Source organism: Tinamus guttatus, unplaced genomic scaffold (genome assembly GCF_059628265.1).
Source record: "Tinamus guttatus ecotype Peru unplaced genomic scaffold, ASM5962826v1 Tinamus_guttatus_pri_ptg000472l, whole genome shotgun sequence".
NCBI lineage: Eukaryota > Metazoa > Chordata > Aves > Tinamiformes > Tinamidae > Tinamus > Tinamus guttatus.
This window is the reverse complement of record NW_028289006.1, coordinates 5,481,496-5,509,256: the sequence shown is the minus strand read 5'-3', so window position 1 is coordinate 5,509,256 and position 27,761 is coordinate 5,481,496. Positions and strand designations below refer to the sequence as shown.

Genomic DNA, 27,761 nt, shown 5'->3' with positions numbered 1-27,761 from the left:
TTGTTATTTCAGGATTTGCTGAGCTGCAGATGGATGAATTAGATGTGGTGGCTAGCTTTGGAACCGTGCCCTTCCTGGACTACAAACATTTTGCTCTTAGGACTTTCTTTCCAGAGGTAAATATTTGTGAGTCTTTCAGGTTGTCAGTCCTGCATAATACCAAAAAATTAGGAAGATCAGGATCAAGCGACTAAAGTAAATACTATGCAGCAATTACACACTATTCTCACAAGAAACTTTTCTTAAATCAAAAACAACCTAAGAGCATTTAGAGCTCTATTCCCTCAAGCCTAAATGCTGTAGTTGAAGCACTGTTTTTGAATATTCAAGGGTTGTGTGTGCATCAACATTCTTTTTTGCCCAGCCTCACTAAGCTGCCTGCCTTCGCCACCATCCTAACGGAGCAATAATTTATTTTTTTGCCTTTTTTTTTTCCTGTATTCACTTTCTGTGCTACAGCTAATTCTGGTAGCTGTCAGCCTAGCTAACATGTTTACATCATGGCACTCTCCAATTAGACCTGTGCGATGAAGAGAGGGAAAGATTGTTGGAACGTCGTGATCACTTTCTACTCCAAGAAATGTTCCTCAGTGCTGTCCAGTTTAGGCCGTCAGAAATTCTGATTTCAACCAGTAATGTCTGGTTGAGAGAATGTAGGGAGGATGGGGCCAAGCTCTTCTCGGTGGTGGCCAGTGACAGGGTGCAAGTTGAAACACAGGAAGTTCCACCTCCATGTGAGGAAGAACTTCTTTACTGTGAGGGTGACAGAGCCCTGGAACAGGCTGCCCAGAGAGTGGAGTCTCCTTCTCTGGAGATCTTCCAAACCCTCCTGGATGCCGCCCTGTGCCACGTGCTCCGGGTGCCCCTGCTGGAGCAGGGGGGTTGGACTAGATGATCTCTAGAGATCCCTTCCAACCTCAGCCATTCTGTGATTCTGTGACTCCGTTGTGTACCTGATGCCAAGGAGCTGCTGCTGTGACGGTGGTGTGTGCTGGTGTTATGGCTGGAGGGGTGCTGCTCGTCACTGCTGTGCTGCTGCAGCCTGCAGCCTTGACTTCTTAACGCAACGCGTGGACCCAGCGGAGCGCAGCCAAACCCGTGTGCTGGATGCAGGATCGGCCTTGCCTATACCATGCCGGGTACCATCAGCTGCTAAAGCAGATGCACACTTAACAGTTACATATGCATAATCTTAATATACTTGGAGTCCACTTCTCACACAAGAGGGTGTTGGGAATATTGCTCTTGATACAGCTGTGATGTCCCCAGTCTAATTTGGATGCGGTAATTAGGAGGTTTGAAGAAAATAGAGTGATGAAACCTTAATTTCTGCATTTATTTCCTTTCAGTTTGTTTTGTTGCCAGGCATATTAGCATTAAAATAGTGGTTTATTTTTAGGAGTAGATCTTTTCCTCCTGATAACTCCCCTGCCCAAGCTGTAACACCCTGTAGAAGCCGCCTGGGTGGAAATGCTTTATGCAAATAAAAAGGAATGAAAAAAGGCACAAGATGCATCAGTGTTCCATTATGTGAGGTCAGCAGGGAAAGGGCTCAGTTTTTCACCTTGGCAAGTTTCCATGCCAGCTTGCATCCTGGAGTTGTTTCCAATTAGGCTGTGCCCCTGCTTGAAATGCAGGTGCCACAGAGGTGAGCTCACCACTATTAGCTCTCTGCAGACCTGACTGGTAGTGTCAATATTTAACATACTGGGCACTGGTTTCTCCCAGCCAGGAGTTATCTTTTGTGTCCAGATGCGCCCTGTGCTTTATAGGTGCGGCAGGCGCGAAGGGCTGCACGGAGCAAGCCCTGTGCGTGAGCAGAAGCGAAGGAAGGGGAGTAGGAAGCGACACCGGTGTCAGGATGGCCAAAGTGACAAACCGGCGCTTCCTTTGCTAACCCCATGCGTTTAAATGATTTTGATCGTGTCGTACTCGTTCTTCCTCCCAGTGAGTTCAGTGAGGTTTATCTCATCTAATTTCAGCTTTTCTAAACAGGAACATCAGAGGTTTTCCACTGAGGCTTTTTCTGTAGTCAGTGCATGGAGACAGGCAGCTCGAGAAAGTGATTCATCCCACTTGCCTGAGACATCTGTCTCAGGATGGGATGAGCTGCTGAAAGAGGGACACCTCAGATACCTAAAATTAATTGACAGATGCCATCTTCATTTCTACCTTCTAGCTTCCTGCTGCTCCCATTTTCTGTATTGAATCTGGCTTTATAGTTTTTGCTTTGTGCTTAATGCTTGTTGATATTAAACTAAATGGCCGTTACAGCTTTAATAAATTATTCTTTATGTTCAGTCTGCTGCTTTGCTTTACTTGCTAAAATTGGCTTATTATTTCTGCCTTCTTTCCATTTCCCACATTATTTGGTGTAATACTGCCATGCTTGCTGCCTGCTTGTAATTATTTTTAACCTTTGCCTTTACTCAGGTTGTTTCACAATTTGTATTTAAGAGCGACCATGTGTGTATGTGTGCGTGTGTGTGAGTGAACATGACAGCACCTTTGGTCATGGTGTAGAATGTAAATGCTGTGGCCACACTTAGACCCAGAGCTTCCATTGCTTTAGCTCTAATTTTATGCCATTAGGGACATGCTTAGCATGGTTAATGTGCATGTGTTAGAAGCTTTTGGTATGCATCAGAATGAAATATCACCTGTCTTGCATTTTAGTCAGGAGGCTTTGCATCCATCTTCACTGAAGACATGCCACAGGTAAGTCACTCTAGTGTGATATGTCTTCATCAACGTGCTTCCCATGTGCGCTAGCATCCCTCACCTCTGTTTTCCTGCTCCTCTCAAATTGCGTATGTTCCCTTCCCCTGTGGGGAGAGTTACATGGATTTATGCATAAAGGAGCATTTGAAATACAAGATTATGTTATCTAATGTATATTACAATTTACTCAAATAAGTTAAACAGAATCTATTAATGAGAAATGACAAGCAAACTTAACTATTGGCATTACTTGGTGTACTTAAAGAAAATATGTGCTCTGCATATGTGTAGTCGTATGTGTTGTACAACACAAATACATCTTAGGTAAAATCCTGGGACCCATTAAATAAATACAAAACTCCCACTGACTTGATTGAGGCCAGGATTTTACCTGCTACGTGCTTATCATTTTTTTTTTCTGAGCATTAAGAAGCCATCATAGCCAAACTACAGTTTGCTTATTTTTGTTTAACTATTCCAGAGCAGAGACCAAACGCGCAAGGATGAAAGATTCAACATGTTGCATGCTTTAATTTGTAACAAGAACTTTCTTGTTGCTCTCATTCACACCCTTGAAAAGCAGAAAAATTTCTCTGTGAAAGACAGGTATAGTATGATTATGCTTATCATCCTCAAAAGAAAGAATTGCCAGAAAAAAAAAAAAAAAGCCAAAATTGATTGTAACACCCTAATGTAACTTCCACTTCCTCGCAAAACAAGGTTGCATTGTTCCGGAGTATGTTTCCATTTTCTCCATCTGCACATGTTGAGGAAGAAAGGACATTGCCATTAAACAAGCCATTAAAGGGAAATCAGAATGTTTGTATGTGTGAATGTAGAGGCAGAGGAAGATTCACTTCAAAACTATAAGCAGTTCTTGCAGTTACATCAACAGTTTTACAGTTTAGAAATGTCCTGTCACAGAAACAGGTGTTCTTTTGCAGAATTAAATTTATAGGCACAAATTTTGTGTTTTAAAAAAATAACCATAGGGACAGATGGACCTGATTTATTTTTATATTTTTACATTAGTGGGCAGTTTGAGTCCCCGAGGGAAAAAAACTCAGGGTAGGAATGGTACTAAAATGTGTTTCTGTTGTTACAGATGGTTGGAAAAATAATCACAAACATGTTAGCATTTTCCCTCTCCTTTTTTTTTTTCTTTTTGTTTTAAACAGGTGCTTGTTTGCATCTTTCTTGACTATTGCACTACAAACTAAACTAGTTTATCTAACCCATATTCTGGAAGTATTGACGAAGGACTTGATGGAACAGTCAAGCAATGTCCAACCAAAGCTCCTGCTCAGACGAACCGAATCCGTGGTAGAAAAGTTGCTGACAAATTGGATGTCTGTCTGCCTCTCTGGCTTTCTCCGGGTATGTGTACAGCTTTTCACTTTGTTATGATACACAAATGGAGAATATTTTAAACTGATTTCTTCCAGAGGGATTGCTAGAGGTATCTGTTTCAGTGCCTTCAATCTAGCATCAAGTGGATGTAGGAAAAGAGCAGGTATGTGAGTGGTGATCATGTTATGCATTTGGCTGAGTTTGGGGTAATTTTGCCCTGTATCTCACATGTCCTTCTCTCATGTGAGATACAGTTTCGTATACTGTTTGAATTGCATTCTGATCCCTTTAAAAGACTGACACATTTGTTAAAACACAGCCTGTACCTTCCCATGTGTGCCATTAGAAAGCTATTTATTTGAAGCTTAGGAATAACACCTTTTGGAAGACTAAACTTCCTTCCAGATTTCTTAACCTTCCAACAATGTTGCAGGTTTCAAGAATTGAAAGAGCTCAGGGGAAAGGAAAATAAACATTTTCTTTCATTTCCACAGCTCATTTATTTTAAGCCCACTTGGTAGCACTTCGCTCTCGGTTTCAGTGCTGGGTCGGGCTTCCGCTGCTGCTGGCTGCTGTGATGGTATCGCACGGCTGGGCTCGCTCACACCAATCCTAGCACCGGCCATGAATACGGCAACATGTTTGGGGCAGCAGCAAGGCAGAGCCAGAGGAGATGAGTTCTCCATAAATCCATCTCCATAAATCCATCCATGGGAGCTCTGCCAGCTCCCATGCTGGCGCCTCAGGTCTTGGCAGGAGAGGGAAGCCCCAGTGTGGTTTCCTCTCTCACTGGTGCTCCAGTTTGTGCCCCACCGCCCCACTCCCAAGGCATTTTTTCCAGGGACCACAAGGGGAAAAGCCAGTGTAAAGGGAGCGTAGATGTTAGGAGATGTTAGGAGATGTTCTGTGGCAAGGCTGGCGGTGAAGAGGTCTTGGCAGAGCACGCGTGAGCTCTTCCACATCTCGCGCCTTGCTGCCAGGGCCTGAGGAAGCGGCGGCCATGTGGAGGGGAGCAGCTCTCCCTGCTGGAGCACGGGCTGCGCGTGGGCCTGCCACGCGCTCCGCTGGGGGGGAGCGTTAAACAAGGAACCCCATCAGAGGGCTCTTTCTTTTCAAATGGCAAGATAAAGAAAAGTTGGTCAGAAGGAAGTAATTCAATTTGGTACTTCGGAAATAAATCAATTTGGATTTTTTTCTTCTAGCTCTTCAAGCCTGTTTAGTGATTGTGAAAATAAACATGGTTGTTGTGTTGGTTTCACATCCTAGGAGACAATTGGCGAACCTTTCTATCTGCTGGTGACAACCCTCAATCAGAGGATAAACAAAGGCCCCGTGGATGCAATCACTTGCAAGGCCCTGTACACACTAAACGAAGACTGGTTGCTGTGGCAAGTGTCTGAATTCAGGACAGTGGTATGTTTGCTAGTTTGCCTTCCCTCCAAGCACAGCTACAGTGTTCTCTCTTTTTCTAGGAAGCTAAATTAAGGCTCTTAGACACTACAGTGATGATTAAGCACCTGGATAAGGCAAAACAGAACTGTTATCACGAACACAGTTTCAAAATGCAATGGAGTTAGCTAACTGGTGTCTCACCAATATGCATTTCACGAATAGTGGTTGCTCTTCAGTTCACAGCATGCCTTAATAGCCAAAGATTTACTGACATCTCAAAGTATTAAAAAAATCCTAATTACTTTGAAGTGTTCTACAAAAATGTAAACATATGCTTTGAATTTAAACTGAGTTGCACTTCTCCAATGAATGAAAGAACGTAATGTAGAGGTTTTATTTTTCTGTTGTATTTACTTGTGGCTAATCTTCAGGCAGCAGTAATTTGCTGTGGGCTTCGATGTTGTGAGCTCCAAATTAGGAAGGTCACAATGTGGTGGGGTTTAATTACTTGCTTGGTTAAAAACAAAATCTATGGGACACTTAGATCTGAACGTAACCACAGATTTCTTACCTTTCCTAAAGTAACTACAAAGTGGATGCTATCTTAGATTTCCACCTTGATCTCTTCAAAGCTGCAGTTCCCTTCTGGTATCTGACATTCTGAAACCAAGGGGAGAAGGGACAGAAAGGATTATTGAATTTTGGAGCTTTTGAAAAATTTGATTTTTTTGAGGAAAAGGTCTGAAAAGGCTTTTTACAATAACTAAAGCACTTTGCTTCCAGAATTTCCAAATGATATTGAATCTGGGAACTTAAAGAAGTTCTGCATTTCTAGTCATTTCTATGGCTTCCTTCTTTCTCAAGTTCCTGTCAGAGACATAAGAGCCCAGGAAGAGCGACTGAAGAGTGAGACTCGGAGTTTCTGGGCGAATAAAACTGCCAGGGCAGCACCTCTGTGGTAGGGACACTGCAAAGGCCAGAAACTTTGGAGGAAAGGCCAGCCCTTCCCAGAGCCAAGACCCTTAACCTGAAATAGGACTGGAGTTTTTCCAGCTCTGCCTTTTGCCATGAGGGCCAGGAAGCTTTAAGATGCCGCACACTGGAGGAGATTACATGACCCTGGAAATTTTCGCTGGTCAGCAACCCATTGGAAGTAGCGAGGACAGGGCTGGGCCATTTAGGAAACTCAGTGAAATAACTTGACTTTCTGTGACAAATTTCTGACTTGGCAAATTTATGGTCAGATCCTCTTACAGCTGCTTACAGAGCTGTTAAATTACCACAGAATGTGTTTCGAAAGGAAGTTTGTGACTAAATATTAGTGAAAAATACCGTATCTTTGGTTTCCTTGTTTGTGCACTGCATTCTGACTTTTTTTTTCTTTTTTTTTTTTGGTATTCAGGGCAAATTTAAATATTCTACTACATGTAGCCATAGGAAACAAAACCTAGTAGTTATGCAGAGCAGTAGTTTCCAGGCACGATCAATATGCCTGATAGTAGCAGACTACACAGCAACGTCTGGTGCTGTGGTATCGATTGGCTCTTCTTATTTCTAGCACACACACCGCTAGGGGAAAGCTGAGTCTGCACCTAATGAACGCTGCCTTCATAATACCTTTCCCAGCGCTGCTGATAAGGCTTGCAAATCCTGATAGGGTTTGTGGCAATTATTGATAGGGCCTTGTGGGCAGCCTGCACGGAGGAGACGAGAGGGAAAGTGGTCTGAAAGGCTCAGTGTCTGTGGGGAAGGCTGTCTGCGACTGGATGAGGAAGCAAAAGGACCGATAGCCTTTCTAGAATATTGTTCACTGGCTCTGTACTTTGCATTCCTGATTTTTAACTAAGAGATAGGTTAAAAAAATATAAAAGGTTCATAAGGCAGCTTTCCCCTTGGAGGTCCAGCAGTTTATCAGACCCAGGTAAGGAGCAGGATATTCCCCTGTCAGAAAAGCGGAGAGGACCCTGCAGTAGAAATGCCCAGCTGGAGCCGGGGACGTCGGTTTGGAGAGGGAAACGGCTTTGTTTGGAATCTGGCCTGGCATTTATGTAGGAAACCAAAGCTGCGCAATGAGAGGGGTTTGGGTGGAGCAGCGAGGCTTTGGGGGCTGGGGAGGCAGGCCAGCTGTGCTCTTCTTCCCTCCAAGAGCAGTACTTAACCGCGTGCTAAAATGGAAGGGGCAGCTTTTCTTTTCTCACTGATGCAATTTCACATGCACTGAAATGACGTGCAAGACCTGTTATTATACATGTAGAGTAGTGGGTATGTTTTTCTCCTTTCTTGGGAAGTAAATGTCTGTCTAAAAGACTGCAACTAGTATTTTCTGCATCAGATAAATTCCAAGCTGAATTTTCAAGTGCTTTTGCACCCTTGCTCACTGAATTGCTTTCTGAAGGTACGATGATACTGAGGCAAATGTGCAGACACTCAGTGCCAAATTTTTAAGGTGTGTAGGCAGTGGAAGGTGCAGAGAAGCACTTAGCAGGCAGTTCAACTTGGAGACCAGTAGTAGGGCCCAGACAAGGCAATTTACAGGCATTCTGCCTGCAAATCCCCAATGACTTAAAGCAGGACACTGGCAGGCTACTGAAGCTCAGGGGATGCTCCACAGGTCTTTTCCTAAATCCTCCACTGTGCAGGTAGGCACCTGTGGCAGGAGAAGGGAGAAGTGCTGGACATGAAGAAGGAAGGACAGGCAAGAGTTTCTAAAATTCAGGCCATTTGTAACAAGAAAACAGAGCTAAGGAATGTGTTGGGTTTGCATTATATTAGAGCGGCCCCTTGACCCAGCCTCTTCTGAAAAGGCCACAGACCTTGGGCCCAGCCAGCCCCCTGCAGTTGCCACTCTCTTCTGGAAAGGGTCAACTGCTGCCTGCAAAGGCCTGAATAGACGTGGGCTTCTGAAGTAAACATTCAAGCAGAGCGGTTGAAAGCGAGATGCTTCTAAAAGCATCGGTCCAGTAAGAGCTGAGGAGCTGTGTGGTTTCACGCTGGGCTGATATCTGATTACTGAGAAATAAAACTGCCTTGAAAGAGGCTTGGATGTGTCACGGAGCCTTTCGCAGGCCGAGGACGCCAGCCGGCCTCCTCGCAGGCAGGCCGCAAGCAGCTGCGCCCCGCGCTGAATCATTTGCTCAGCGGCTGATGAAAAGCCCCGCGCGCGGCCGAGTGTTAGTATTTCACCCACATGTCTCAATTAAATAGAAAACCTGCACAATGTGAGCCTGACCTGGCAGATATTCTTGGCAGAGCCTCTGCTGCGGAAGAACACGGGAGGACTTCTTCCAAGAGAAGACATGGGGCTAGGACATTTTGAGAGCTACACGTTTCCCTTAATTAGTTACTACTTACTTTTTAGAAAGCATTTGGGGCTGTTGAATTCTCATTGCTGAAACCAGCTTGCATTTTCGGATGGGAAGAAATGATCTAGTGTAGCCTTTCAGCCACTGGCCTCTATAGAAAGTGAAGCAAGGCTGCATGGTAGAAGATTGCTTAAAGTGCTCAACTGCTTCACTGGTTAAAGGAAGGGCGTTAAGAGAAGTGGGATGACTGTAAGGGAGTCAGGCAGAGAAAGGGAACCCAGTTTCCCAATAGGAGGCCGTGGCAGGGCGGTGCTGGTCACACTTTGTGTGGCCTAAGAGACTATTAAAGGCATGTGACACACAGGGAGGCTTCATCAGCAGAAAAGGACCCGGCGACCCTTGCTAGGAAGCAAGCAGTGCAAATGCTGATGACAGGAGAGAACTGTGAATTAGATACAGACCAAGGACCAGCCTGTCGCGTCAGCAGTGCAACCCTGACCTGGTTTAGTACCTGTCGAGCCTTAATTTAACTCCCATAACATTTCCTCTGGCAATTTGTTGGTTGTTCTGTAACGCCTTGTTGGGTAGCTGTTCTGGTTGCTATAGAAGGATCATATGATGAACCTGACTTTTATTGTTTGGTCTGTTTTGCAGTCTTAGAGACACAGGTAGGTTCAAGGCTATTTCATTGTATTTTTTGTTACAGGGCTGTCTCCTTTGCATGGTTCTTTATTGAACAAAAGTTTCCCTCATTTTCTTGGTTTGTCAGATAAGTGAAAATATACTTTGCTCAGATGCATAGCTGAAAAGAGCCTTTGTATTTTCCAAATTATTTTTCTTTACAGCTAAGTCAAAAAAAGAGCGCCGTAGCCTTTCTTTAACAAACCACATCTCATTCATTATCTGTTACAGTTATTAATGGCTTTATTTTCTTAGATAGTTTGTTGTTGGCAATTCATTTTCAGAAAAACACCAAATTTGAAAGACCATTGGTAAACATTGTCTTCAACTGTCATTATTGCGGACACTGTATGAGTGAAGATTTTTTTTTTCCCCTGGTATTTTAGCTAGGTTCCAAACTAGTCCCCAGAGTAGTAGTTCCAGATGTTTGCCTTGTTCTCCTTAAATAGCCCCTAACAATTCTTGCAACCTGTGTTAAGCCTCTGATGAAAAGCACTGTGACTTTCTGTTGCCAACCACTAATTTCCAGTGCATGAAATCTTGACTCTGCATATTACTAGGTTGCCTCGAATGCCCTGTAATTTCCTCCTGAGCCTTTCCATAAATTAACTTGTATTTCTTTTGAGATTCCTTTGCGAAGTTAGCTTAGAAAACTGCCTTACAATGTTTCTTCAGGACTTCTGTGTCCTTCTGTGATTTTTCTAATGTTTGCTGACCTTCAGGGTTAACCGTAAAAGGGCTTTCATTATTTTACAGTCGCTTCTGATTCTTTTTCCAGTTCTACACTTAGTGTCTAAATGCAGTGCTTGTGACAGCTGCCTGGTGATTAATGGTTTCGGAAGCTGGGCATTGTGCTGTCAGGCAGGTAGAATCTGATCTATGAAAACTTCAGCTGCAGAGAGAAGACAAAATAATAATTGGCTTTTCCAGCTCCCCATCAATCGTTTCATCACTTAAGATTAATTTCTGCAAGAAATTCTCTCAGAAAAACTACCTACCTGTCTTGGTGTCAAGACTTTTTATCAATATTTGTATGAATATTTCTTCCCATCTGACCACTCCTTTGAGTGGTAGAGTGCTATTATCCTCACGTTGTGAATGCTTTTGATGAAGGAGGACACAAATGACTCGAATGCCACCTACATAAGAGACTAGTACTCTCTTTTTGCAGTCCTGTCACCCAACAGTGAGCTGAGTAGAGTTGGGAGGACTCCCACATGTAAGTGACGAGGACAAGAAGGATCAGCTACAGTCAAATGTGTAGCCCAACCTTTACCCAAAGTGGGTAAAGACAAACTGAAACCAGCTAAAAAGGGAAGAACTACCCCTGGAAGATCGGCTGTCGGACTGAAAGAGGCAAAGAGTTGGATTCAAGGCTAGTGGAGAGTTTTCATTACTGCCGCCCAAGACCCAGCCTGCCCTCGGGGCAGTCGAAGTCAAGGGCAGGACGGTTGTCTGTTGAGTTGGGCTGCAGGCCTGGCCAAGCACATCTCCCTCACTGCTGTGCCAAGAGATTTTTCAAGAATTTTCCACATGAAATCCCAACCCCAAGCATGGCATCCAGCCTGTGTCTCCTTCTGCAGGCACTGGTCCTGCATCTCCTCTCTTCTCTTGGGTCTGTCCTTTTGGTAGACTCACTTTGCTCACAGTTAAACATGTCTGTGTCCTGATTAAGTTGTTCTTGATTATGATGATTAGGGCCAAGTGTTCACTAAGTCCTGCTGTTCATAGTTTTGCCACCTTGTTTTTAATACTCCTCTGCTTCTGCAGAAACAGTTAAGTTTGTGCATGCCTCTCTAGACCACTGTTTTTCACCGGCAGTGTGTGGTAGTTTCCACTCCAGCTGGGCAGTAAAGAACAAAATAGTACTCTACGCCTATTAATAACTTATTTTCTCTCAAAAGGGACAGCAGGCTCCTGCAGCAACCCGGCACAAGTTCTCTCCCTCACATGACAGCCTGAAAAATAATAGACATTTTGGGTTGCTTCCTCTTCTAACAGTCACACCTTTACTGAGTCACAACCACAGTCCTCACTTTTCTGTCAGAATATCTTTGTTAGACCTGAGGGGTCTAACAGCCAGGAGGATTCAAAGTTCACACACCTCCCTATCTCACTTGCAGGCAGGTGTAGGTAGCATCGGTTTTAATCCTGTCCTGAGCGAGCTCCGTGTTCGTGTAGCTGAACAGCGATGTTGTCTCTGCAAGAAGCAGGCTGTGGCATCGCAGATCTTTGCCCTTATCACCTTGCTTTAGCTATCCTGGGCTCATCCTTCCTTCCATCCCTGCTGACAGCAGTCGATGGGCCTGGCCAGACCGGAGGGTTCCCCAGAGATGTTCCCGGCTCGGGTTGATGTTCCCGCCGCCCAGGCTCGCACTGTGTGTGGTGCAGCAGGGGAGCTGCCCAGCACGGAGCAGCTGTGAGGAACGGTGCAGCTGGACAGGCTGTTACACGTGCGGTGCTTGACCCGCAGTGGTGGCCAGCAGAAGACACGGACGCTTTTCTGAGCAAGCTGCACCACTTTGGAGTGTGTTTGCTCTAACGTAGTTCCCCTTCCACTGCTTCTGCAGGAGGTCTGATCTCTGCTGCCTCCAGAGACGTGGCTGTGTGCAGACAGAAACTGATATAACTGCAGGGGAGGTATATATTATTTTGCATGATATAAAGCACACGGCATAATTTTCTGGTGTATGTGTGCATTTTACCATTGCTTCAAATCTACTAAAATCAGCCATGCTTACCATGATGACTTACTAACTTAGCAACCTTATCAGATCTTTAGTCACTTACAGTTTTGCTTCTAAAGGCATTCATTTCAAATAAAATACATGGGGTTTTTTTTTAGAGCATACATAATAATTTTTCCTGGCCTCCCATCTTTTGTGGTAACTTACTGAAATAGACTTGCAGAAAAGCAGAATACAAAATGCAGTTTTGGAAACATGCAGTTGTTTATGTTTGATTTTTCGGACACAAGGAACTCTAAGTGCTTCATTGTGTAATTTCGGTGAAATAACCTTTATTTGAGGTGGCCTTAGTAATGAATATTCTGAAGACCCAGTGGAGTGTGTCGAACCTTATGCACTGCTGGGATTGCCAGCAGGAGTCTGCCATGCCAGGTGGTCCTTGTAAGTCACACTAATGTGTGTTTCTTTCTGCAGACAGTGAACATCATCTTTGAAAAAATCCCAGAAAATGAAAGTGGAGATGCCTGTCAGACCATCCAGGTTAACGTTCTGGACTGCGACACCATAGGGCAAGCCAAGGAGAAGAGCCTTCAGGCCTTCCTTAACAAGAACGGCTTTCTCTATGGTCTCCAGCTGCATGAGATTGGTCTTGGTAAGGGGGTCTCACTGTGTTAGACTTTTATCAAGTTCAGCCTTTTTTCCGTAGAGTTGTCCTTGGAGGAATTCTACCTCTGGCTTTATTTATTTGTTTTTTAAGCTTTTAGGCAGAATGTATCTGTTGTAATGATTTTCTGTGGAAATGCTAGATCGTTTGTGGTGCTACTCAGAACATTAGAATTACATCTGTTTCACATCTGCAAGGATTTTAGCATGCAACTAACGAACACCAATGTTACATACGCACCTTGCTTCTAGTCTCAACATGGCCAAAACAGTGGAGCACACTTGGGCACAAAATTTGCTGGTATTATAGTAAATCTGACCCTCAAAGTTTTGTCCTCATGTTCCCTAAAACCTGGCTGTTGGCTTTATTAGGTAGAGAGGATTAGATTGGTGGGGTTTTTAAAAAAAGGAGAGTGAGGCAGTGCTGCAAGGAAGCCAAGAGGATGAGGACTAAGAGAGTTATGGAGAGCACACAGCAGATATGACCTCAGACCATTTACTCCTGATCTGAACTGATAACACAGACTGCACACCAGTATAAAAAGGAAACTCACTCTAGTATCCAGGCTGTACCTGATTTAATTCAGAAGCAAGGGAGGACGGGTTACCAGAGCTTCTCCCCAGTCAGGAGTTGAGCCATATTGTGCATGTATAACCTCTACCAGATAACAAATCTCCACCAGGAAAGACAGTGACTACAGAGCAACGGGATCAGAACAGATTTTCTGTCCTGTACGTGGCACCCTCTGAGAGCACCCTAGGTGCTCTGTGGATGCTTGGAAAAGTTGTAGTGACCACTCCTTCCTGCTGCTGGTTGCTATCACACATGGGGCTCAGGACCTTTAAGAAAGACTGTGGTGGGACAGGACTAGCACCTACATAAGGCAGCCCCCTCCCAGGGGCTCTCAGGAAAGAGGAGGCCAGGAGGAGAGCTGCATATCTATGACCAGGTATGTACTAATGCGTGTAAAGACACTGGTCTTTACAAGTGGCCTCTGAGCTCTGGGCAGGATATTCCTGAGCAACATGAGATGAAGGCACCTCTGAAAACGGTGACCAACACAAAGTAAAGCAACAATCTGCAGTAACTGAAGCAATCAGGGAGAAACAGAGCTCAGTTGTGATATATTAAGTCTAAAAATAATTGTGTTTTTTTTTTTAATAAAAATCTGTACAGACAGAAGGCAATTGGGATGTAATTGCGTTTTATTGCTGTCCTTCTGCAGAACTGGTGTCTGAGGAGCAGCAAAGAGAACTGCTGGATATTGACAGTTCCTCAGAGATGATGGAGGATGGGATAAGGAGGCTGAACACCATCGGTCATTACGAGGTAAGGATGCAGACCATACCAGCGAAATGAGAAGTGGTTTCTCCCCAGCTCCTGATTACTGCCTGCACAGAAATACTTTGGCTGATCAAAATCTCGAAAAGACAACTGAGCACCATCAACAGAAAGAAAGAAGCGTGTAATACGACTTCCTTGCTTATGAGTCACATGTTTTCTGTTACTTTTCAAAGAGGTTTGCTTGTTGCGGAGGGTGCTTGGTGTAGGTGTATCAGATAAACTCTTCCCCTTTCAGCCGGGAAATTTAGTTAAAAGGGCATCTGATTTCTACCTCTGAACATTACCCTGAGTCTATTCTAATCTCTGCTGCTGACTTTTTGCTGCACCGTGAACTATTGTTTGGTCTCTTTCATATTTTGATTAGTTGAACAGGTAGCAGGGATACATGTGAAAGCTTAGTGAGAGACAGAGTAGAAATAACTGCTGAGATCCTTCTGTCCTTTCTTTTGAGGTCTTGTGCATCTACCTACTTCCTCTATTCTCTCTACTTCTGCTTCCACCCAGAGTGACTACTTATGCCATATTTCTTTCCTCTCCATTTCCAACTGCGCCTATAAATCAACTTTTGTCAGTTCCTCACTTTCCAAATCTGTCCATCAATGCAGCAACACAGGGTCCACAGCTAATGGCAGAGCCCGTTGGGGCTTAGCACTTTTTGCAAAAGCCTGGTGAGTGGCACTCCCTCTCCAGGGAGTTTGGATACAGGACGTAGGGCAAAATAGAGGGAGAGAGACAAGTCAGATGTACAGCAGGTGACTGGCCTCAGGTGATGTGGTGGCTCACGTTTGGATGCTTACAGCCAGATTTGGAAAGTGAGGTTAGTGAGCTTAGGTGCTTTTAGTGAGCTTCTTTCTTGCTTAGTTGTTGATTTTGAAAATCTGGCTCTTAACACAGTGGTGTAATTTTACTTATCTCGATGTTTTGCTGGGAGATGCAGGCCAGTGTTGTGCAATGCAGCATGATGCTGAGAAAGCTGAGCCAACCCTGAACAAAGTGGAGTCCCCAGGAGTCAGTACAGATGGGGACAGAGAGTCCTAGCAGGACTGTTTGTAGCTTGGGTGAAGCATTACGGTGCTCGAGTGTGGAACAAACTCGTGTGGAGTCAGTTCACAGATTTCTGTAGGGGTTTGTTGCTCCCTTTATGTCGCAGGAGGCAGCGATGAACCCAAGTGTGCTCAGTCACAGCCTGGTACTTTAAACACAGCTTTTCCTGTGCCTCTCTTGACTGTTGTGTCTAGATGAGCGTGGGACTCGCCTCTGCTCAGTAAAGGGTTTGCATGAGTCAGGACATCGTAGTGTTGCAATCAGTGTCTACACAGCGGAGGCCCAGGCAGATTTAGGACTCACTGGGTATCTGGCAAGGCAATACAACCTTCTTTTCTGGGGGCAACTATTGCCAGTGCTTGCTGGTTGTCCACAGCAGCTACTCACAATTCCTGAGCAAGAGCTCAGACTTTGTGACGAATTCATGTTGTCCGGCTGGTCGCTGTCAGCCCTGGGCATCTTTGACCTAATCCCTGTTTCCCCCTGTGGTTTCTAGAGGCAGATACAACTTACACTGCAGGTTCAGTTGTTTTTGCAAAGCTGTAACTATACTAATTATAGCTTAGTGGCTGCCTTATGGAAATTGTGCTGGGTGCCTCTGCTACATATTTTAGTTCAGTTCTTCTGAGCATGACCAAGTACCGTATGTTCTAGGCAGAAGTTTGGTGGCATCGGGGCAAATGGGCAAATCAACCATTTGCGTGTCTTTATTTATTTATATATTTTTGGTATGCACAGCAATGCTGAAAGGAACGTGAAGATGTCCCATTAGCAAGAAAGCCAAGAAAAGGAAATGCTGCGTGTGCAGTGTGAGGGTAATAGCAGTACCTGGGGATTACCAGCGTACATTTCAGTGGTGCCTAGGGAGTTGTGGCAAGGCTGAATTTTTCCTTTTGTTTGCCAGCTTTAAACACTAGAAAGCGACTAGATTCTTTTTTTTTTTCAATTGGGAAGTTCCATCAAGTCTTTTAAAGATACTCAGGTGTGGTGAGGTTGCATTGTAAATGTCCCAGAATTAATCCCTTGAAAAAGCAGACCTAATTTCTACACTGACTTTAAAGATGATGCTCCGGGGACCCGCAGCCGGGTCTGTGGTTCCCAGCAGGAAGCAGCGATATCTGTGTGCTGCCCCTTTCACCAGGTCTCCGTGCACTGCCCTTTTCCCCAGGAGAGGAGCTGCCCCTTCCCAGCACGATGCTGCTCTCCTGCTGCTCAGCGAGGGAGGGCGGGGGAAGCATCTCCGTGCACTTGGGGAAGGGCACGTGGCTCCCCTTTCCCTCCCTTTGAGGGCCCAGTGGCTCGGGCCGGGCGCTCGCCCTGCGGCCAGAGCCGTCTCGAGCCACTCGGTGCTGCTCATCCGCAACGTCTGCGAAATGCTGCACGATACACGGAGACACTGGGAAAAATAAGGCTTATAAAATAGGCTGTATTTACTTTCCAGGAGCAAGTGTAAGTGTAGATTTCTTTGGCACCCAACACAGCTTTTGATAGAGTATCTTAATGTTTAAACTGGTTTCTCACACTGGGCTGGCTGCCAGGGTTTAAAAAACGTTTGAATTATTTTGGCGGAGCTCCCTGCCTCGCACTGGCCAGTTGTTTTTGTATTTATAGAGGGAAGTATACTAGCACTTGGCAAAACCCAGCACTTGACAGCAGAGCAGTGATGCAGCTCTCTGTGGGAGACGGTCTGGAGCTGCTCTTCGACAACAGGAGCGTGGCTTGCCCACTTCTCTCGAAGACAGTAATTACCATCCTAGCAGCACTATAAATACAGGGACAGCAGAGGGGCAAGATTTCTGCAGAAATCCCAAGGTGCCTAGATAGTGATCCTGACCTTGTTGTCCCCAGGACACAAATACTTCAGTCACTCTGCGGTCTGAAGCTTGAGCATAGCTTTTTGGAGCACCAGGCGGGGCTGTACGAGCAGTCTCAGCATGGTGCCTCCATAAGCATCCTCTGGGCCACCTCCCCTTGCTCACCAGAGAGGATGGAGCTGGAAAGGGGCTGGAATAGAAATCCTGGTGTTCCCCTCTCTGCACCTCCTTCCCATAAGACCCCGCTGAATCGGAGCTACAGAAAGAATTGGAGCCTGGGAAACGAGTAGAAAATGAATGCAAAAAGAGCCACAAGACAGGACATGAAATTGAAACTCCCGGAGTGGGGCTGAACCTGAAAAGTCAAGGGAAGGGAACGGCCGGATTAAAAGGCCGGATTCCCGGGAACTGCCTTCCCGTGGGCACGGGCGAGGCCAGCAGGAGCTGCCGCAGGGCCCGGGGAGGCGGCACGGGGGCCGCGGGCGGCTGGGCCCGAGCGGCGCAGAGGAAGGGAAACGGGGGCCGGCTGCGCCCCGCGGCTCCTCCAGCGAGACGTGTTTCTTTTTGCTTTCAGATCCCGAACGGAGCAACTATAAAAGTCTTCAAAAAGAAAACAAGTACCCGATCAGGTACGGAGGAACTGCAGCCCGTTTAGCCTGCCGTGAGGAACGGGCTGGGGACGCGAAGGGCTGAGATGTGACGGGTGACTGCCAGGCCGAGACGTGGGTCACAGGGACAGCTTTGCTCACCCCCTGAGCATGGTCACAGCAGCTAAACTGGGGCAATCACATCTCCTCTGCCTAGTATCCTGCTTTCAGAGGAGCTCCCCTTTGCTGGGGCTTAACCAGCAGCAGATGACAGCAGTCTCGTTTCCTGGTTGTAGCTAGGGTCTGGCCCTGGGGACAGGAGCCAGGACCTGTCCTTTTCTCCAAGACTTCCCCCACGCTATAGACAGGAAACTGTGACACCGAGGCTGAGCGCTCTGCACCCTCACACATCCCCTCATGCACAGCCCAGAGCCCCTCATGCACAAGCTCCTAACTCTGCCTTTATTAATGCCTGTTCCCTTTCTGCTCTCTGTTATGTAGATGTGGACTACTCTGACAACCACTGTCACTTGGTGAGTTCAGTAAATGCACTGGCAAGTGGTGGATTTAAGACTAAATGCTCATATCTGTGTAACCAATCTGATCTCTTCATAACAGATCTTACCAGACTCTGAAGCAAACAAAGATGTGAAAGGAGCAGGTCAAAAAGGAAAGCAAAAATTCAAAGTGAAAGAAATGTATTTGACAAAGCTGCTGTCAACCAAGGTAAATGCTAAGGACTCGTTTTAGGAGAGGACTGGTGGCAGGTTTGGCTCATTTGGTGCAGTAGAAGTAAAAATTAAAGACAAAATTATGCAGTCTTCATTATGCATACTCTCAATCTCCTCATTCACAACATTCCCTTTCGTCTAAAAAGACATAGCTATTGAAGGCTATAGGAAGTGAGTTTTGTCACTGAGTTCAACTGAGCAAAAATTGTCCTTTTTTAAGAGAGAGCCTCCAGGGAACAGTTTCCTCAGTTGACCAGCCTAGAGGCATTGGCAGGACTTTGAGAAGATACTGGCCACCATCTGACTGAAATGAAATATTTTTATAGGGTCTCAGGTTGAATGTCCAAAGTCACTGGATGAGTTTGAAAAAAACAGGTCAATTTATAATAAAATTATCTAATTACACAATGCACATTTCTTAGGAATACATCCTGCTCATATGCCTATTAATACTATCTTGTTTCTGACATATTCAAAGAGGATATGAAACTCTTTGCAATGGCATGTTATTTAAAACATTAATCAGTGCACAGCACAGAGCTATGCGATACAAGGGGCCTGAAGGGATGCTCATTATGGCCCTCTTTCATTTAAGAACCTATCAATAATTAATTAATTACATTGTTGATAGCATCAAGAGTAATTTGGGATGCTACCTAAAGTGCAAGACAAGACTGCTCATTTCTCAAGAGGCACGGAAAGAAGCATAATCCCTCAGGAATTGCTGGGGTAAACTACTAATATCTTACGGTCCTGATGTACAAAAGAAAAGAGCAGCCTCTTGAGAAAGGGTCTTTAAATGCCTTTAATTAATCACCTCTTTCTTCAAAGTAAGACAGTGCTCTTCACAGCAGTAAAATTCTGTGTGTAATGTGCCACATGCTGAAGCAAACTGCACGGATCTAGGCGCTCCTCTCTTCTACACACTGCCACAGCCTGAGTTCAGAGTCTGGTACAGGAAATGAGGAGGCCACTAATCCATCAGGGGCTGGGATACACTTACATCCCTCTTCTTATGAGGAAGGTTGGATGAGTTTGGCTTCAGAACACACATAAAGGGGGGAAAAATTAAAAAAAAAAAGGCAAAACAAACAGTGTTTTGCTTTGTTTGCCTCTCATTATTTTGTGAAGATGTCAGTAGGTGCAGCAGCCACCAAGCTCTTGTTTAGCAGTTTTGCTTCTGGGTTGCAAATATTCAGGGTTCAGGTCCTTTCTCTAATACAGGCATCTCTGTATGTCACCAGTGCCATTAGCTTAGGGGCAGATCCTTGATTGTCTCCATTATGAGTTAGATCAGTGAAGTGCTCATGAGAAGGGCATTGTGCCACAGACCTTCCATGGTGCGATGAACACCGGCCCCCTAGAAACCTGGTTCAACTCCTTCTCCCTACCGCACTCTTACTTCCAGCAATGAGGCTCCAAATGCCTTTAAAAAAACGATGCAAACTATCCAAAGAGCTGCTGTTCGTTTCCTTGTTCAAGAAACCTTGCGAACGAGTCCCTCCACCTATGGTTTATCATGAAGTTTACCACAATTCTGCCAGCCAAGCAATAGTTAGAGAGACGTGAAAGCAGCTCGTTATGGTGCATTTTGCAGCTTGGGGTGGGGTTTTTTCTTTGGCTGTCTTATTTGTTAATAACCTGTGCCCTAAATGTTTACCACAAGTGCATTGTAGTTTCTGCGTGTGGTTCCCTGGGGCACATTCAGCTTTCTGAGACAAGCTTGTTCTTTTCCACGTGCAATAACAGCACTTCTCATTTGCTTCCTTTCTAGGTCGCCATTCACTCCGTTGTTGAAAAGCTCTTCAGAAGCATTTGGAGTTTACCTAACAATAAAGCTCCGGTTGCCATCAAGTACTTTTTTGACTTTCTGGATGCCCAGGCTGAGAGCAAAAAAATTACAGACCCCGATGTGGTTCATATATGGAAAACTAACAGGTATGGCCATGGGTGCTCATGTGCACGTGAGCACGCACGCTCCTCTGAGAGCAGAGCTGCAAGGGCAGCACACACCACATGCCATGAGAAGAGTAGGACCTGGGCATGTCCAGGTGAAAATGCTGACAGCTGCTGCCTGGTGTCGTATACACTGTTCCAAAGTCTGCTGTGGCAAAGTGTGATCGTGCTAAAGCGAAGGCCACCACGGTACTGCAGCTCATGAAGAACCAATGAGGTTTGCCCACTAACTTCTATGGTTTGGCTTTGTGGGTCCCAGTAATTTTAACACATAGATTAGCTACAGATAGAAACCACTGTAGCTTACAGGACTTTAGAGTCTGCCCGCTGACTTCACACTCAGCAAGAAGCGGGCGCAGGGTGAGAGCAGAACTGAGTGCCATTTGAAGCGGGAGAGCTGACCTGACCGATGTGTTTGCTCCTTGGTGTGTGTTTCCTAATGCCCTTTCTTACATGAATAAGCAGCAGGGAGTTGTGCCTCTTCTCACAAATGCACTGCCTTTAAACTATCATTTTCATAGCAGTTGTGTGACCCAAGTGCTTAAATTTGTTTGTCCTTTCTTTGACTAGTCTTCCTCTTCGCTTCTGGGTGAATATACTGAAGAATCCTCAGTTTGTCTTTGATATTAAGAAGACTTCCCATATAGATGGCTGTTTGTCTGTGATCGCACAAGCTTTCATGGATGCCTTTTCTCTAGCAGAGCAGACTCTGGGGAAGGTAATGCTGCCCTTCATGTCTTTTGCTAGTTTCTCAAAATGTGCCTAAGTGTATAATGATTTAAGGGATGAAATCCTGGCTCTGCTAAAGTTAGAGGTGAAGCTATCACTGGCTTCATTAGGCCATTTTCCAAACTCTGACGTTTGGAACAGCTCTTTTTCACAGTGTATTGGTTGCTGTCTTTTTATACCCGGAACTACTCATTGCTGGAAAAAAAACAAAGTCCATGAAACTTGCATTCAGAAGCTTTTTAGCACAGTGCCCAGAACTACCAGGATCAGAAATAACTTTTTTTTTTTTAATTATTTTTCCTGAGGATCTTTTCTTTAGACCAAACCAGGAAGTTTTATGCTCAGGCAAAGCCCCCGCACCTAGAGATTTTTTAATCCCCCCAAAAAGTATTATATAAAGCTGGATTAGTTTCCTATGTGATCTGTAGCAGCTGCTCATCCCTTTAAGGTGATGTGCTTATTTACCTTATTTTCGGAGTGGAGTGTCATGAATTAAAACTAATCACATCACTGACTCGATGGAAAACGAGCAGGGCCTGTTAAGGTTCTGGAGGTGCAGGCTGAGGAGGCAGCGCGTAGCGACAGGGAAGTACTGCTGACACAAGAGCTCCTTGGCCCTTTGGGGAAGGACTGGGGTATCTGGGCCCCGCATGGAAGCCTCTCCCCACACAGGAGCTCCTGAGCCGGCCCAGCACCTTGCGGCCTCGCGCGGCGCCGCTCTGTCCTCTGGGGAAAGCGGGTATCAGCATCGAGCCCGTGGGTCCCGTTTCCACAGGCGAGGGGAGGCAGCCAAGAAAAACATGTCTGAGGGACAAATGTCTAATGCTGCTGATGCCGACAGAAATAATTATAGGGCAACTGTGCTGAGCCCTAACAAAGCACCATTACCAGAGTCCTTGGTCTCCTCTTCATCTGTATTTCATAACCTTGAGTCCTTGCACGTAACCACTGCAAAGAGAAATAAATCACACAAGAAAACAGATGCAATTAGATAACTATTAACTATGGCTAGGTAGAGCCTCAGGAAATCTATGCAGTTAAAATTGACAAGACCTCAAACTTTTCTTTTAAGGAAGCACCAACAAATAAGCTTCTCTACGCCAAGGACATTCCTCTGTACAAGAAGGAGGTGAAAGCTTATTACAAAGCCATCAGGGACCTGCCTCCACTGACCCCTTCAGAAGTCGAAGAATTTTTAACTCAGGAATCAAAGGTATGGCTGAGAAGTGAAAACTTCAATTTCTTTCCTCTCGCTTCTTTTTTAGAAAAGAAGAACTATCTGACCAGAACTCTTTTCTGTTTTAGAAACATGAAAATGAATTTAATGAGGAAGTGGCCTTGATGGAGATCTACAAGTACATAGGGAAGTACTACGAGGAGGTAAGCGGCCCTGCTCCTGCGCAGCGTGGCCCGGAAGGGGCTCCTGGGGCCTCCCGGGACGCAGGCTTGCCGTGAGCCCTGGCTCCTGCCCCCGTCTGCCGCAGACACATCAAATAAAATACCCCGGGCACTGAGGAAGGGCCCGTGTGGCCCAGACTTCCCGTTTCAGTGTTTGCCCAGCGCTGCCTGCGCTCCCAGCGGTGAGACGTGGGGTCAGGCTGCAGCCGGGGGGTCTCCCTCCCATCAGCACGAGACCCTGGGCACCGCAGCCGGGGCCCTGCTGCCTGCCGGTCCCTGCCCTCTTCTCCTCTGCCCCCTGGTCTTGACAAGAAGCAGCTGCAGCCCCAGCCCCTGCCCTGGCTATCAAAAGCAGCCCTTTCTCCCCCAGGAGCACTTAGTCACAGGCCCCCTAAGCGCATTGGAAAGAAAATCCCAGCGCTCCCCTCCGCTCTGCACAGTAGGATCCTCCTCTCCCGGTCATTCGGTGCCCCTGGCAGAGTGAGGCAGCTGCAAAGCTCCGGCCTCCCCAGGCCAAGAGCCGGAGCCCTCCTGGCCCCCAGGCAACGCGGGGCTGGCCCAGGGCACCCTCGTGAGAGCCCCCCGGCGCAGGGAGCTGCTGCAGGGCTGGCCCTGCCTCACGCTCCGACAGATCAGTATGTGCGGAGCCTGCTTGTTTCTTTAACGTGGCTTTGTCTTTCCTCTGTATACACATATACGCGTATTTTTAGAAGTGTTGCAAGTCCTGTAATCAAAGAAGTCACTTGCAAGGAAAACTGTAAAAATAGTTAAAGTCAGAAAAAAAAATATTTACACATAGGCATGCATTTGGATGGGTTTTTCTGCCAGTGTTTGTTTGAATGCAGAAAAAGGAGCAAGTAGCAAAAAAAAAAAAAAAAAAAAAAGGCACCAAAAAAATAGTCTTTCTTTCTAATTGTTAACAGATTGTCAGCAAACTTGAGCGCGAACGGGGGTTTGAAGAAGTCGAGAAGCAGCTCCAGCAAGTAAAAGCCTTATTTGATGAGAAGAAAAAATGCAAATGGCTCTGAGTGAAGCCCTGACTCACAGCACTACTGTGGGGATTTTAAACAAGTGCTACTGCTCCCAAAACACAAATGAGCATTTGTACAGGGTTTGAAATATTTGGACGCTTTCTTTTTCCCCACTCTGACCCAAGTAATCTCTAAGGTTGGGAATGAACTATGGGCAGGGTTGGATATTCCAGTATGGGCATGTAAAAGCGAAAGCGAGTCCAGCATTGGTGTAGCCGGCCTTTCTAGGTCCTTGAACACGTGCATCCTTGGTTCAAAAGCAACGTCTAAGTAAGCTTTCCGCTTGCTTAAAAACAAGCCTGCAGATGACACACAAGCCATGCTGCAAGGTCAGAGTTACGCGTGCGAACTCACAGGCTGCTTACCTCTGTTTTTAAGAGCGAAAGCTGGTGCTATGCCACATCCTTTTGGCAGCCTTGGCCATCTGTGAGGATGAACCCCGGCTTCAGAATGTGGGTCGGCTGCTTCCTTCCTTCCCAGGCACACAAACACTGGTTCCTGCTTGTTTGAAGAAAACAAACAAAAAAAAAGCACCAAAGTGACACTTAAGAAAAGCTTATTTAGCAAAAAAAAAAGAAAAAAGAAAAAAAAAAAAAAAAAAGGTGGGTCTGAGGTTTGACATGCGGCTGCCGCTGGTAGCGTTTCTCTCCCTGACTTTAGGCATCGCACGTGCAGTGCAACGCCAGCCCCTGTGCAGGGGCCAGGGCTTCTGGAGCGCGCAGCCGGACAGACCCTGTCCGTGTTTACATTCCTGCCCTTGCGTCCCTCGGAAGCCGGGGAGCCCTCGCAGTGGCTTCCCGCCACCGCCAGGCCCCGCGGCTGCGAGGAGGCGCCGGGGGCGCCCGTGCCTCGGTGCGGGCGCGGACACCCAGGCTGCAGCGCTGCCAGCCCCGTGCGGGGCTCCCACAGACCTAAACCAGCACTTTGTTCTTTTCCTCCCCGCCCCAGGATAGGCCAAACAAAGGCGTCCTAAGAGGCTGGATTAGTAAACTAGACAAACAGGAGGTCTGATAGAATACTGGGTGGTTTTGCTGTTCCGTGTGAGAGCCTGTGTTTGATACGTACAGGACAGGCGGGGTTTTGTAGCGTTTATGCTTTTGGCCAGCTGTCTCTTCAGTGCTGCCGAGGAGCCTTCTGAGGGTGTTTTTGGTGGGGGAGGCCTGGTGTGCGGCCGCCCTAGGCCGGGGTAGCGGCTGCAGCAGGGGCAGCAGCCCCAGGGCAGTCCTGCCCCGCCGCCGCCATGGGGGAGACGCCTCGCGGCCGCCACCTCCACAGCACGTCCTGCCTGCCGCGAGGCACCTCCAAAGGCCGTAACTGCCCCTTGAGCTGCACTGAGGTTTCGCAGCCCCAAGAAGCCGCTGAAGGAGACGGGTGACTCTGCCACATGTGTCGGGAGCGACCGCAGCGCGACAAGGCGGCCGAGGCGGCCAGGCCCCAGCAGCTCTGCCCTCTTGGCCCACACTCGGAGAGCCCGGGCCGCGCAGCACCAGAGCAGCCACAAACACTGCTCAAATCCCGCCTGGCCCCTGGGCCCGCACACCTCGTGCCTCAGCACAGCAGCCAGGGCAGCCACCAAGCCAGCCCATGATGGCTTTTGTTGTATTTTTTTTTTTTATTTTACAAATTCAAGTGCTACACTTGATGCTGAGTTTACACTTTATACTTGATGGAATGTATGGTTTGTTCGGGAAGCTGCACTACAGCGGTGCAGAGCTCGCAGCAGCTGGCGGTCCAGGAGAGGCTCCCCCAGGCCCTGCCACGAAGGAGCCGGCCGCGAGAGCTCGGAGCAGCCGTGCCCAGCCAAGGGCTGGCCTCGAAGCGCCCTTCCCCTCAGCTTTGCTAACAGCGTAAGGAGAAAAGGACAAGCACAGAAATTCATAGTACAGCACAGGCGTGAGCAGTTCACGCTCCCTGGATAGTCAGGTGTCCCAGTGCCACTGCAGGTGTTTGCTGGCAGTGTTTTTGAAGGAAACGTGATGGTTTTGTTCAACAGCAACCTTCTGTACAGGCAGAAAACAGAATTTCTGCTTGAAAAAGTTGTAAGATATAATCTGTTTGAGTGGGTCAGCTCCTGTGAACCTCACTGTGTGTGTTAATATGACAAGAAAAACTAAATCCCAGTCCTGTTTGTATTTGTACTACTGCTTGTTTGCTACAGTAGCTTTAATGGTTTCTAGAGATGTAAGTATGTGTTCAAGCAGGTAGCGTAGCTTTAGCCTACAGCCTGGTGTAGGATTTAATGCCTTTTTTCAGGTGTCCTATCCAGTTTGGCTCTGTTCGTAAGTCATTGAAGTCACGCTGGGATGTTGCAACCCGTGAAGTGGATCTCACAAAGTGATGTGCAGTATAATTAAGTGACTGTAGCTCTTCGAGTAGGTTTTGGTCAGCACAGAAGACCGTTGGCGTGTACACCTGCAGTATTTGCAGCCCCGCTGTTCCTTTGGTACACGGAGGAAAAAAGAAAAAAGACCAATCTGACTAAAGCTGTGTAGTGACAACCCAATGATCCTAATGTTTTCTGAAGCAAAAACCAACTTCTCTAACTTATTTTCACATGTTTACAGGCAAACTGCTATTGCAAACAGTATATTTTCTAACACTAGCTTACAGAGCATTATTTTGCTGTCATCTAGTGTAAAGTCAACTCCTACTAACGTGTAAAGTTGTTCCGGTTGTACAGAAGTTATCTGTTGTTTAAAATGAACGGTTTAAAAAAAGTGCAAATGGGAAGTACGTGTCGGTGTTTGTATGGGTCTCTTTAGAATAAAATGCGTTTGAAGGTACTTGAACCCGCCCACGCGTTGTGCGGGATGGGGCGGCAGCGCGGGGCGCCCACAGCAGTGGGTGCTGCCGGGCCCTGCGCGGCGCGTCAGGGCCCTACGCGGCGCCTGGGGCCGGCGCACGAGGCAGCGCCCTGCGGGGCTGAGGCTGGCGAGGGCAGAGGGGAGGCAGCGCCTGGCACGGGGCGACGGGATTGAGCACCAATAACGAGGGTGTTACCAGGTGTACAGACACCTTAATGGAGGGTGGCGAGGGGCAGGGACCGGTCTTGTGTCAGTGGTGCCCAGTGACGGGACTAGAGGCAACGGCCTTGAACCGAAACACAGGAAGGTCTGCCTGAACATGAGGAAGGACTTTTTGACTGTGAAGGTGACAGAGCCCTGGAACAGGCTGCCCAGAGAGGTTGTGGAGTCTCCTGCTCTGGAGATCTTCCAAACCCACCTGGATGCCACCCTGTGCCCCGTGCTCTGGGTGTCCCTGCTGGAGCAGGGGGTTGGACTAGGTGATCGCTAGAGGTCCCTTTCAACCTCAACCATTCTGTGACTCTGATTCCCCTTTCCTACCCTACAAGAAGCAGGTTCTACAGAAAGTCCCAGTGAGTTTTCCCTTTCTCTGACATACAGGAGTTGCTGAACAGACCTAGTCAGTGCTTGCACAGAAACAAGAGGCTGTTGGCCACCCTTCTGCACCTGTCACCACGTCCCGGTACACCAAGCAGCAATGAACAGCACATTTGGCAGAGCTAGCTCACATGCAGACAGTTACGTTTCCTAGATGAATTCTCCAAGAGAGATTGGAATTCCATTACTTCTAATAGTTACAGCCTTAATACACTATTTTCCTCAGAAGCCAACCTAAAAAACTTTCCCAAGAAAATACAGTGCAACAGTATTTATACTTACCTACAATATAGAAAACCAAAAATGCAGATGCTAGAGAGCAAAGCTGAATCAATATGCCAATGTCAGCACATGTAATTTAGATACTAAGTTGTGTATTACTACACTATTAAAAGAATATTGAATAACCTATCTAAAAAAATGCCCCTACAGATCTCACTCCAATACATCCTCACTGCAGTATCTCAAAAAACAAGAGATTAAAAAATCATCCCTACACTGCTAGGAAAGTTTTTACTATTATAAAAGAAATCCTTTACACATTTCTCTTATTAAACTGATAATGAAGAAAAAAAGACAAAGAAGGTTTTAAAAATATATATATATTAAATCTTGAATAAATAGATTTCATTGTAGTTAAGTAAACAGACAAAGTACCAACAACAAATACAAACTTACGTTCACCAAATGTGAAGGCATTTTTTATACTTCATCTCTACTACATTATTTTAAGAACCTGATTATTGTTTTTTCCTGTTGTAAGATATTTGCAAAAATACAAGAGGCACATTATCAAGAATAGTAAATCACAATTTTCATCACTTTTTCCATTATGTTTTATCCCATCTATGTGTATGGGAACTTCAAAAATAAATATCCAATAGGATAAGGCAACCCGGAAAACTCCACATCAGAATAATAACTTCTAC

General features: G+C 46.3%; 2 protein-coding genes across 2 annotated transcripts in view; both read left to right on the top strand.

Moving 5' to 3' along the window:
- PLXNC1 (plexin C1) overlaps positions 1-23,527 on the top strand; it is a 63,635-nt gene extending 40,108 nt beyond the window's left edge. Inside the window, exons 17-31 of the mRNA XM_010213931.2 lie at positions 13-116; positions 2,677-2,718; positions 3,203-3,327; positions 3,900-4,098; positions 5,338-5,484; positions 12,608-12,785; positions 14,023-14,126; positions 17,574-17,628; positions 18,088-18,119; positions 18,205-18,312; positions 20,092-20,255; positions 20,844-20,991; positions 22,075-22,215; positions 22,308-22,382; positions 23,324-23,527. Coding sequence (XP_010212233.2) covers positions 13-116; positions 2,677-2,718; positions 3,203-3,327; positions 3,900-4,098; positions 5,338-5,484; positions 12,608-12,785; positions 14,023-14,126; positions 17,574-17,628; positions 18,088-18,119; positions 18,205-18,312; positions 20,092-20,255; positions 20,844-20,991; positions 22,075-22,215; positions 22,308-22,382; positions 23,324-23,428 — 1,727 coding nt within the window. The 3' untranslated portion in view covers positions 23,429-23,527. The remainder of the gene's footprint in view (positions 1-12; positions 117-2,676; positions 2,719-3,202; positions 3,328-3,899; positions 4,099-5,337; positions 5,485-12,607; positions 12,786-14,022; positions 14,127-17,573; positions 17,629-18,087; positions 18,120-18,204; positions 18,313-20,091; positions 20,256-20,843; positions 20,992-22,074; positions 22,216-22,307; positions 22,383-23,323) is intronic.
- The window catches only part of CRADD (CARD and death domain containing adaptor protein), a 340,232-nt gene that overhangs the window by 203,308 nt on the left and 109,163 nt on the right, over positions 1-27,761 (top strand). The window lies entirely within an intron of this gene.